We start from the raw sequence: 12,033 nt of genomic DNA on the forward strand, positions 1-12,033 counted from the left end.
AGGTTGACCGTCCCTCCTCACAGGACAGCTCCAATGAATATGTTTTGAATTGACACAGGGAACAGTTTGATTGTATATGACAAAACTGTTACAAAATCCCATTTCATGCAGACCAATAAGAACTCATGCGCTCCATCCTCCATGAAACACATGTAATCCTGCTTACCCATTATTCTCTTCAGYCCTTCAGATCTCAAAGATTTCTGTTCCTACTGACCTCTTTGCTGAGACCTAGAGGCTGCTCCAAAACTCAATCAAACATCGGTGAGCTGKTTGCCCAAAACACACGCAGCTCTAGTCCTGTCATGAGCACATGTCTGTTCACATGACAGGTTTGCTTTGGTGCTGAGTGGTGGGATGACATGATGTGATATATGGAGAAGTCTTATTGTGGAGGAGAGCTTCTCCCACGRCCAAAATTTTGGGTGTCCATTCATGCCATGTGATGGGGGAACATTCATTTTGGTCATCTTGGGAATAGATCAGGGTGGATGGGTCCTGAGTACAGTGCTGGGCTTTGTCCAGTGCCCAGCACAGCCTGATCTGAAGCCGAGAACAATTGCAATCAAACATTAGATTGCCATCAGAAACCATGCATTTGTTTAATGCTGAGCATGATGTGAGACAAATTATGATTTTGTTGTTAATAATGTCATGYTCCCTTCCTCATATGAGACCTTTCTTTAAGGCATCTTTTTATTTCAACTGCAAAGCAACTTTTTGCACGCTTTTGGTACTTGAAGTGGCTCACACCATCAGTATTATCAATGTTGGGTAATGCTCGTAGGTCTACGTAGTGATCAGAGAGGAGGATGATGATCTCCAGCYCCCATGAGGAAGGCAGGGCTCATGGAACCCCGAGAGCCGCCAGTTTTTCACTGTGGTTGTGTTTTTGCGGTGCCACCACAGCGAAGTGGACGCGGGTGCGGGTGCGGAAGGGTGGCGGTCAGCGAGAGGAGAGCGATGGTGAACCCGGGCGGGYCAAGGGAAGGGACGGGGCTGAGTGGGGCTGGCGACGGACCGGGACAGCGGCAGCGGGCTGGGCCCCGCTCCCTCCTGCGCTCTCCGCCAGCCCCACCGGTCGGGGCCGCCGGCGGCGGCAGGCTTAGTCAGAGGAATGTGGGTGGGACTCCCTCCTCCCCGGCGCCTTAAAACCCCGCTCGGAGCGGGACGCTCGCATTCTCCCGTCCCGGCGGAGCGTCCCCGCCGCACCACACCCGCTGGGCCCGGGCTCGCTGGGCGCGCCGCCGGCCGGGCACGATGGTGGTGTGCGGCCTCGCCTGCTGGAGGTGCAGGTGGCTCCTGCCCCTGCTGCTGGGCCTGGCCATCATCATGGGCATCATCGCCCTGGCGGGCCGGGGCTGGCTCGAGTCCGAGTCGGCGCCCTACGTGCAGCAAGCGTCGCTGTGGGAGAGCTGCACGCGGAACGAGGAGGACCTCAACTGGAGCTGCGAATCCCTCATGGACTACGGTGAGTGAGGAGCCCCCCGACGGAGCCGGGCGGTGGGTGCCGAAGCCACTGACCTTCCCTAACTCTGTTGTGGAGCAGCTGCTTTCTGGGACGGAGTTCCCCTCCAGAACCAGTCTCCCTGCTGTTTCGGGGCTTAAACCAGCAACGAAACACAGGACTAGACTGCTCCAGAGCGATATTTTTTTTTTTTTAATCAGTACAACACTGAGAAGCCGGGGTGCTGTATTTTGGGTTTTTCTACAGTTATCTTACAAYCAGAGTAAGATAGCAGCTGTCTCCAAGTCCGTGTGTTTGCTTCCCCTGAGCTCTCGTCGGGCTTACCTGGCACCAGGCAGCTCCGTGCCCGGGAGCTTGTGCCTGTGGCCTCCTTGATCGCAGGGGGAGTGTGGAACCTTCATGCAGGGTGTCCTACACGGAACTGCACCTGGACAGTAGTAAAATGGAATTTACCCGACCTTTCAGAGAGAGAGAGCACCTTAAGTTAACCCTCCTGGCCAAAAGAGCGCAGCTATTAAAATGCCTCCTGATCTAAAGCTTTAAATGGACTGATGTGGGTTCGCAGACAGGAAAAGAAATGCTCTTTCGTGTGTRCACCTCTCTGTTGCACTGGGGCCTAAATCAGGGATAAGCGTGCCTCTCTTCTGACTTGCTTAGCTGCTTCTGTATCTGGCATCACCACTGTGATGTTCTTACTGCACACTCAGTTTCTAGGTCTTTTGGGGGACTTTTTGTTTTATTGCTAGAACACGTGGGTCTGATTACATCTGCTTTTCCCTCAAACAAAATATTTCTGGACAAATAAGCAGACCCGCCTTAAGATCCTGGATGAGAGTTCTTTAGGGACTGGGGGGCTGGAAGGGTGTGTTTCATTTGGGAGAGCTGGGACTGTTTCCCTGCGCAGATCCCTTGCCGCCTGAGCACGGCAGACTCACTTCCAGAAGCCTTTCATTGCAACATTCATGCACAAGCTAAATCCTGAATATATTGTAAGAGAAGTGGCTTCATTTCTCAGCTGGATGATGACTTCGGGCTTTACTACAGGTGGAAGAAATCTGGCTAGTGAGATGAAAATATCCATCTCCTGCATCAGRCAGAGAAGAAAAGCTAGTGCAGAGTTTCTGAAATTTGCATTGCACAGGGAAAAAGTGCTAATACAGTACAGCTGGTGGAATTTGTTTTCTCCTGTAGTGACACTGCTTCACACGTCCCTGAGTACTGATGGGTGTGTGCTTTGCATCAGCCCTCAGAATTGTGGGACAAAAGTAAATTTCTGCGTTTTTTTCTAGTTAACAGGCTGACAGAGAAGAACAATGTTCTTGACTTCACTTATTTGAACYAAAACTTATTTAAATCCTTGGCTTATTTATATGAATTTGCCTGTTCTCAAATTTTCATAATATCAATGCTGCTGTCTATTCAAATAGTATATTTACATCTAGAGACAGGATGTAACATATGAATTCAGGTTTGATTTATTTTGTTTCCTTTTCTTCTATGCTTATGCAATTAGTGTCAAAATAGGYGAGGGCATTTGCAAAGGAAAAAATGCCTATCAGGCATTTATAGCACTGCTGCAGGAAAATAGAAGTTAACTAATTGAGATGCATAACTTCTGATTTGCATACAGTAAATGCTGTGCACTAACCATCCTGCTCWTCTCCTGATGAAATGAAGACTTCAGAGTGGACCTCCATTAACAGAATGTTCCATTAGACAAATTCTTAATTGAGCTGTGGCATGTGTACTAGGAAGAGGAAGAAAAAAAGCAGGCGAGTCACTTATTTTAAATGAGGGGAAGGGGCAGGAAAAGACAAAGATTTGCAAATAGGAGTGTCTCCTAAACTTCATAGTTCCTTAATGCACATTTGCAAATGCTACATGAGAAGGAAGAAGTGAAAGGGAAAAAGAAGAGTAGGATGTCATGTGGTAGGGAGGCAGGGAAGGGATTTTGTTTGGAGTTCTCTACTGGTTTGTGTCTGGGAAGTGCCCTGGCTGGCAGCGTCTGGGTATTATCAAAATGTTGCAATACAGAAGTGCTGTACTGCACTAGAATGTGACTCAAGATGAGTTAGTCTAGCCCATTGCAGGATTTAACTGTTGACTGTGTGTTTTAAATGTATCACTAAGCCATCGGCTATGACAAGGATTATTTGCAGTGTGTTTGTTACTTGGAGAGGATGATTGTCTTTATAGTGATGAGGTTGTAAGTTTAGGAGCAGTATTTATGGGTGGTTGTGTCCTCCTATTTCTGAATGGCTGGTTCCAGTGATTTTGCTTTGAATTAACACTGTAAAAGATGGGTGTGTACTGTGTGCAGTAAAGGTAACCCCATTAGGTTAACTCTTTCCTGCATTCCTAACAGACAGTCGTTATTCATTAAGAACACAGCAGCCAGCGAAGAAAAAGGGAAGCACTTTTCTTGGTCCTTAGTAAGTGCCAAAAGAAAAAAAAAAAAAAAAAAAAAAAAAAAAAAAAAAAAAAAAACCAAAAAAAACCCAGAAAGGAAGAAAAAAAGGTGTGGAGCCTAGAAGTAGGAGCCCAGCCTTTGTGAATCATGTTTCACTGCAGCTGTGCCACTTTACCTGTGTCCTTAGAAGCATGGACTTTGATACCGCAGATTATTGGTGAAACTGAGTGCATGTGGTGATTTCACTGAGGGGCCAGGTAAATAAAGGAAGAATGTTAGACGTATGCTTATCTTTTCAATGCACCTCTGTTCAGGCATGCTTTTGYCTGATTTACAATGCCAGGATGCATTCACAGCAAACTAACATGRTTTATAACATCAGCCAAGTGCAGGCACTCGGGAAATGCTAATGGAAAAGGCGTAGCAGTTGGTGTCCSTGCGTACGCCCAGAAAACACTGCAACTCCCTGGTAAAAGATCCCAGTGAACAGGTGAGGCTGGCGTCTCTGCCTGTGTGCTTTCCTGGCTCCTGGGCAGGCACGCTTCCACTSCTAACAATCCAGAGACTTTAAAAGTTGCGAATGTGTAGGACTGTGCCTCTCCTCAGCTCTCAGCTGAACCCAAGTACTAGAGGGCTTGTATTAATAATTTGGAGGTATAGCAATTGGTTTTCCTGCACTGCCAAAGCCAAAACAGTTGTGATTCCCAATACTAATTTCCAGCAAACCTTCAATTCTGTGCTCCTCTGTGCTTGTGGTGGGTATGCACAAAACTTCCTCTCACCTGTCATGCTACTATGGAAGTTTGCACATTATCTGAGCAAGAAAATAGTGCTGACAGTGTTCTTTTGCTCTCAATCCACTGCTCCTTTATTACATCAAAAAAGGGAGGTTTTTTTGACATTATATGTAATGGGCTCTTAATGCCAAGCAAGAATTGCTACTGCTGTTTATATACAGAAGAATATTACAGCTACAGTGTAAGATGTGCCCCTTCTATGCAGGTCATATTAAAAGCTTCTACTCTAAGATTCCTTTTATTCGTATGCTAACAAACTATCTTCTGCTTCTGGGAGTGAGTAAATGAAGGTGAGAGTCTTCTTACTTCAAATCCTGTAGTAGTTCATCTTCCTGCTAGATTATTTTCCCAGCTCTTTTATTTATTTCTAAAGAGAAATCTAGATTTAAATATCTTAGCCTGTAGAGATTTCATCTCCTCCCTGGTGAGGCTGAGGCATGGCCAAATGAAATCAGGAAATACACTTAACACTAAGGCTCTGTTGCTTGCTTGCTTTTAATTTCATCATATTACTGGTGCTCATCTTTAACATTAAGTAATCCTGACCCCTCCTAGTTATTTGCATGATAACATTTGCAGCTTAGTTCCTTGCCATAGTAATCATTAATGTAATGTAATGCTATGTAATAAAACTCTTAATCCTTCCTAATAATTATAGACCTTCAGCTTCTGAACAGTTTTTTAAATGTTCTTTCAACACCACCTCAGTGATAAATACTTTTCTGCTGATTAGATGCAAAGAACTTGACTATTTGAGGCCAAGCTGACCTGGAAACACTAATGCTTCCAACTATTTCTCTGCTTTCTGCTCTCCTTCTGCCTTCCTAATGATGCAGCTCCAAATTATGGTGGCATTATTGGTTGTTTTCATAAACAGGCATCATATTTATGTTTATTTCGCATAAGAAATACTCTCTCTGCTAAGWGAATGGATCTGAGAATGTTTTTATGGAAAAGCTTAAATTCTGTCTGAATATCTTACGATTACAAGGTACTTAAGAGCACAAACCAGAAAGAAACTGGGACTAATCTGTCATTCTCTGGCTGTGAGCAAGTCTCTTGAGCTCTTACAGCAGCAAACAGTGAGAGGGGTAAAGCTGCACCTCTCCCCTCCTGGCAGCTGGGAGATGTAGAGAGAGGACCTTTCAGAAAAACAGGAGAGCTGGGCACCTGTGGGTATTCAATCAGCTCTCAGAAGCCTTTAGGAGGAAAAGGAGCCTGAAAAGCCTGACTTGATAGGTATGGGGATGAGAGGGGTCCTGCATGGAGAAACAGCAATTTTAGCCTTAGGCCTGCAGCAGCCCCTCTAGGGAAGACTCCCTGTTGCTGAAGGTGGCAASAGGTCATGTGGATAAGGAACATGCCAGGGCTGCACCCTGTGCTCAGGAAAGGTGCAGTCTCCCACCCCAGTCTCTCCCATCAGTCACTTATTAAAAGACTTACTTAGATATACCCACGATGTAAGAAAAATCTCAAAAATTAACCATAAGTGCAGAGGTTTATGCTGCTGTTCCTATGATTCTCACAGGGGATCAAGTGGCTGGCTTGTTGTCCAATGGCTGGTAACATTCATCCAGCCCAGAGCACAYCCATCTGGTGCTGTGGGCATCACCTATGACTCAGTCTTATCAGGCCTTGTCAGCATGAACCTGCTGCTGGCTGCTGTTGGAAAAGATAATCCAGCAGGAGAAAGAGAGGAGGGTACCAGGCCACCAGCACTGAGCTCTGTCACACATGAGCACAAAATTCGCTGAGGTTCGTAATGATGGTGCCTACTGCTGCCTCGTTTCTGAAGACCTGAAGCAAAGCTTGATATTAATCTTCCTGACAAGACACTTCCTGCAGCTATATGTGTTGTCRTTTTCTTATTGCCAGAGACAAGAAAATAAATCACCGTGAAGGGAGCCAGGGCTGCCCTGTATCCAAAAGCTTATTACTCTTGTAAAGACAGCACAGATGATGTGAAAATGGCAGAGGGAGCACTGTGGGCATTCTGCCTTGTACTCCTCCACTTGTATTTGTGTTGCACGAACCTCAAGGTGCCTAAGATGCAGGTGTATTTGAGTTTACAACCTAAATTTTATCTAGCAGATGCSAGATTTGTCTTCCTGCATCTTGTCAGCATAAAAAAATGCATCTGAAAGGGAATATGTGATGATAGCTGAGTGTTCTTCCTTGTTGTGCTTTTTTTTTCTTAATGGGGCAAATACTGATAAATAGCTTGTCTGGATGATCTAGTCTGAATCGTTTCTCCTGGACTTGCTGTGAATAAATCCCTGTATATTAGTTATCACTRAAGAAATCCTGTTGTGGAGACAATATTCAACTCTTGTGTTAGGGATGTCAGAGAATATTTTGCATAAAAAGATTTTATCAAACTTCTGACGTGGCTCTAACCTGCAGACACTCATCAGGTCTCCTCCTTGCTTCTTCCCCTCAGCATTACCTTAGGGAAGGAGTATGAAATATGCACAGCTAGCTGAAGGAAGACTAGTTTGAAAAGTTTTTACTGTTTTGAGGAGCTCCAGGAAGGGAGAGGGGAAAGAAAAACCTTTTGCTTAGCTTTTCTGTGTCAGCTTTATTGTCTTCAGATGGCAGTGGTGGTGGTTACGAGTTTTGGGCAGAGATTTGGCTGATAGATACCTGCTGTATTTTACTTTTGCTGTTGGATTAGAGGAGCAAGAAACCAGTTCAAACAAATCTAATTAAAATAGCTGTAAAACAATGCTTTGCTTTCAGATAGCAAATTGCAGAGAAAGAATTGAGACTACATTGAAAGCAGAATATCTCCAAAGTCGCTTAAGCTGTGTTGGAATGGACAGCTGTGATGAGAGAAGTTTTAAATGTTCTGACCTAGATCTTACTRGCCTCTTTATTTCTACATTAGAGGGAGCTCAGGATCTGGCCCTACCTCTSTCTGAGTGTGTGAAAGTAGAAACCCACATTATGTAGATGTGGGAATTGAACTGTGATGATGGCTGACTGGAAAACAAAGCACTAGCCAGTATGGTTTAGCTCTTGTGGGCAGGTATCCTGCCTCCAGGGCAGGRACACCTTAGCTTGTAGTTGTTTGCACTGGGCTCACCTAAATTACTTGGTTTCTGAGCACGAGGTGTGTGAGGCCTTTTTCACAAGGCCATGTTACTGCAAAAGTAGAATTACTGGCTGTTTTTTTTAGGAGGTTTTCCTACCACTGTTGCCTTGGCCCTGGCCTGTGGTGAGTGAGTTCTGGGTGCTGGTGCTGCTCTGCCGGAATGCAGYCACTTGCTTCATGCCTGAGCCTCTCCAGCATGCAGTAGCTTGATACACCCTGTTCTGGCAAATGTCAAAGTAATGATTCAAAAAGGACTCATCAACTTTTAACTCAGATTTTGTTGTTTTTTGTTTGTTTTGTTGTTTTAGCTGTGTGTACATTTATCTTAAAGAACTTCCTTTTTGCCATCGTTTCAGCTATTCCAAGTTTATTTCTTTTTGGTCATGCTTATTTTGCTCCACATGCACTATTCTTGTCATCAACAAACAGAAATTTTATGCTGACCGTACTGTTACTTCCCAGYAGTTATCTCCTGTGGTGGTATCCTCTTGTCTGCTTTCACATTTCCCTGTGCATGGAAGTGGTTTTGTAAACTTGCATATCGAACAGGAACTGTAATGATAAAAGGGCATTTTCAGCCCTTGTGTGCCCTATCTGTTCAGATGTCTGTGGGTGTCTGAAAGACACAGTTTGAAGGTATTATCTCTATTCTGTGGTGCACTCTGTTCCCCTTTTCAGCAATCCAAATTAGCAGGTTGGGAATCCTGTGCTGCTCCAGCAGTGATGGTGCTTCCCTGCTCTGCAGCTGTGTGCTTTGCAGGCATTCAGCATTGCTTTGACAATGTAAGGATATGCTTCTTACAGGAAAGGATTTAAATTAAAAATTATTAAAGCAAACTGAAGAGCTGCAGTGACCTACGGAAGAGTACTGCTGTGTGTAACACCTTTTCTGTTTTCTCTTCAAGGATGGGGGAGAGCAGCAGCTGCCACATACCTTGTTGGCTTTGTGATCCTGGTCATCTGTTTCGCTCTCGCAGTCATCGCGTTCTCGATCGAGATCCTCCGCTTCAACTTTGTGCGAGGAATTGGAGGCCTGCTCTTTGTTGTTGGTAAGGCTGGGCACAGAGACAGACTTATTTTAGATGTGAAACAGGCATCAGCAGAARAACATGCTAGATGGAGCCTCCCTTACGAAATCAGCTGCCCTTGTCTGGTTTATGACTCATTTTCATGGGGAACAAGGAAAGGTTGATTTGCCATCTGAGAGGATAATGGTAAGGGAAGCTCCAGTGGCCTTTGTCAGTTTTCACTTTCCCAAAAAGCACTGTATGGGGACACCCAACACCTTTGACCCTGCATGTCACATGCTAAAACTTGAGAGCAGATAGCCCCGGGTGCTTCCCACCTTTCTCATGGGAGGAGGAGCAGGGCTCTGGGAGGTAACTGGCTCGGCAGGGTTCCCGGTGCTGGCTGTAGGACAGGGCTGGTCACAGCATGCAGGTATGTGCCTTCACAACCTGGCAGTGGCAGCTGCCACAACCACATAGGCGTGGGGATCTGCCTGGCACAGAAGTCATGTACCTCTGTAACAATGCAGATTGGATTGCAGGGCTGAAGCTAATCCTTACATATCTTAAGTATGCACTTATCTCCAGGTACCTATTTTTACTGGGAACCCTAATATGTTCACTGTAACTTACTCTTGCTTTTCTTTCTTTTCTGGCTCTAGCTGCATTCCAGATCATTGGCTTGGTCATTTACCCAGTGAAATTCACAGAAGAAATTCCACTGACCGGAGATAACATGTTCAGCTGGGCCTATGGCTTTGGATGGGCCAGCACTGTTGTTGTAATAGGTTGTGCTTTCTTCTTCTGCTGCCTCCCCAACTGGGAAGATGAAGTCCTGGGAAACATCAAGCCTACCTATTACTACTCCTCCCCAGAGAGAGCACCATACTTAAATTGAAAAATTACATCCAAGTACGATCAACTATCAAAACAACAGAGGAGCACCTCTGATGTACATTTGGTGTGATTGTAGGAGACTGAAAAAACCCACCTTATTTCACCAGAGTATTTCTTACTGTCCCTGGCAATAAATTAGGAAAAACATTGGCATCTTTAAGCAAATAGCTTTTACCTGAAGTATTTGCATATTCTCATGCCAGTTCAGTTTGGGCCGCTTACTTGCTCCTTCCCCTCCTGATTAATTGAGTCATCCTTATTTTATTCAAACATCATTTTCTTATGAATAAAGATGATAGTTTCAAGTGTAGAAAGGAAAAGGATAGATTTTAAACAACTCATTAGTGGTTCCTGCGGGATAGGTTGTTTTTTTTCACCTCTGACAAAATTGTGTTAAATGAAACTAGGAAAAAACCACAGCCTTCCAAAGAATGCTTTTTCTTCTATCAAAGTCAGTCCCAAAGGAGGACTTCACGGGAGGCTATCATAGTCAACTGCTGCCTAAAAATATTTTCTCATTCCTGTTACTGGACTGTTGTTGACTATTAGCTATTTGAATTAAAGGGAAAATAAAATTTATTTTCCACCAATTGGTGCTGTTGGACAAGGTCTCTTCCAAAGCACGGAGCTGATGTATATAACAGTGGCTAATGCAATGTTGGTGGTTTTGTGGCCACAGCAGGACTTGTGATGGAATCACATCTATATATTGTCATAGATTCAGGTGTTAAACTGTGTACATTTTTACATGGTATTTGAGGGGTGCTGTTTAGAAAGTATCTTTGAGCAGAAACATAAGCTGTTCTATTTGTCTGCCCTTTTAAAGCTGCAGTGATTTAATTATCAGAGTGCTTTGGAGGAAATCATAGCATAAGGTATTTGAAAACCTCCAGAAGTTTCTAATGCTGTAGGTACTCCAGAGTTCAGTAAACTTGGGGCTGCTTTGTGAGTGAGTAGGGTTAACAGCCAGAAATAGAAAGGCGGTTCAGAGCAATTTACATATGCAAACTTCATRCAGACATCCATGTCAGAGTAATATGGCTGACTCCTCATTTGTGTTTCTGCAGCCAGCAATTGCAAATAAGTATTCCAGCAAGGTGTAGCTGTGTCTGTGTTGGTCATGGACCTGCAGCATCTTACAGCAGATTTAATTATGGTCTGTAATTTTTGTTAGGGCTTTCATCAGCTGGGGAAGGTGGAAGAAGTTCAGTTTTGAGCTGGTCTTCCATCTCTGGGAGAAGTAGCTCTAGCAAAGACAGACTGAGGAGTCTRCAGGTGGGGTGGAAAGCAAATGCTGCATGTTACTCTCTGTTCTTTCTTACTCTCATGAACCTGGTGCTTAGGAGAGGGTAAGTGTGTGGCTATGTGTTTCCATACACATGTACAAAATAGAACTTAAAAAGCATTCACCAAYAGACTGTAAAGCTAATTTACAGTTAACCTTTGTCAATGCCTGGTATTTCTTGTATTATATATTGTATAGCTTCCATTTTGTAACAYCTTTTTCAATTTGATAATGCTATATATTGCGTGTGATCCTGTTTTAGAGAGCCCAGGTGATTCCTGAAGGTCCCTTCTAGGCCTGTATTTTATGACTTTACAAAGCATAAATGTCTGCAGACTTCAGAATTGCGTTACAAGCTCAGTTGTGRCATACAATCAATTGTATTAATGATTCTTGCTGAATAAGAGAGTTCTGTGACAAATGTGTCCTTTAAATTTATTTTTTTTCCTTTTTCTGTACTGTACTGGCTGGTGGGGACTACTGTGTAGACTTGTATCATAAGTAATGATAGTACCTACTTCCACTGAATTCAAAACACAGCAGAAAATCTCAAGTTAGGAAAATCCTTGCACAACTAAAGCTGAAAAGGAGAAAAAAATGTAAGAAAATGGACACCTTTCCTAATGGTATGGAAATATGGTAATTGGGTTTAGCATAATTTAACTATTTTGTATGCTTTTTAATAAGCATTGGCATAACTTGTCAAAAAAGCACAAATGTAAAATAAACTTGGCTCTGAATGTACTGGGAGGGGTAGAAGCATAAGCAGCATGTTACACAACCAAGATGTTCCAGAGAAARCTGTTGCAAATAGTCATTAATTACTTTCAAGTGATATCAATGTATGTGACACTCCTTTCAAATGTGGTGGCTTAATTAAAAATGTTTTAACTGACAGTTGTAGAAATGTGGTGGTGTTTGTGGTTCAAATCAAACAATTTTTTTCATTAATGTGAATGTCAGTATCCATAAAGTATCAGGTAAGTAGAATGAAGTTAAAGACCTTGTGTCCAGGAGATAGCAACTTCATTTTCCAGTCAAATGAGCTTCAGTATGCACTGCAAAGCATGTCTGC

The 12,033-nt window shown here is 43.7% G+C and overlaps 1 protein-coding gene across 1 annotated transcript; it reads left to right on the plus strand.

Annotated features, from left to right (window-relative positions):
- Positions 1-1,159: 1,159 nt before the first annotated feature.
- PERP (p53 apoptosis effector related to PMP22) lies at positions 1,160-11,855 on the plus strand. The gene is made up of 3 exons (XM_057370920.1): positions 1,160-1,471; positions 8,675-8,818; positions 9,439-11,855. The coding sequence occupies exons 1-3, from the start codon at positions 1,261-1,263 to the stop codon at positions 9,672-9,674; spliced, it is 591 nt and encodes a 196-aa protein (XP_057226903.1). The 5' UTR covers positions 1,160-1,260; the 3' UTR covers positions 9,675-11,855.
- Positions 11,856-12,033: the final 178 nt, after the last annotated feature.

The sequence above is a fragment of the Malurus melanocephalus genome, unplaced genomic scaffold (assembly GCF_030028575.1).
Source record: "Malurus melanocephalus ecotype Western Australia unplaced genomic scaffold, MMel_1.1 scaffold_136, whole genome shotgun sequence".
Classification (NCBI taxonomy): domain Eukaryota; kingdom Metazoa; phylum Chordata; class Aves; order Passeriformes; family Maluridae; genus Malurus; species Malurus melanocephalus.

Excerpts from the sequence above, each read along its gene's own strand:
- PERP (XM_057370920.1), top strand. The coding sequence starts at position 1,261 with ATGGTGGTGTGCGGCCTCGCCTGCTGGAGGTGCAGGTGGCTCCTGCCC. Across the intron at positions 1,472-8,674 it reads CGAATCCCTCATGGACTACG|GATGGGGGAGAGCAGCAGCT; the intron begins GTGAGTGAGGAG and ends TTTCTCTTCAAG. Across the intron at positions 8,819-9,438 it reads AGGCCTGCTCTTTGTTGTTG|CTGCATTCCAGATCATTGGC; the intron begins GTAAGGCTGGGC and ends TTCTGGCTCTAG.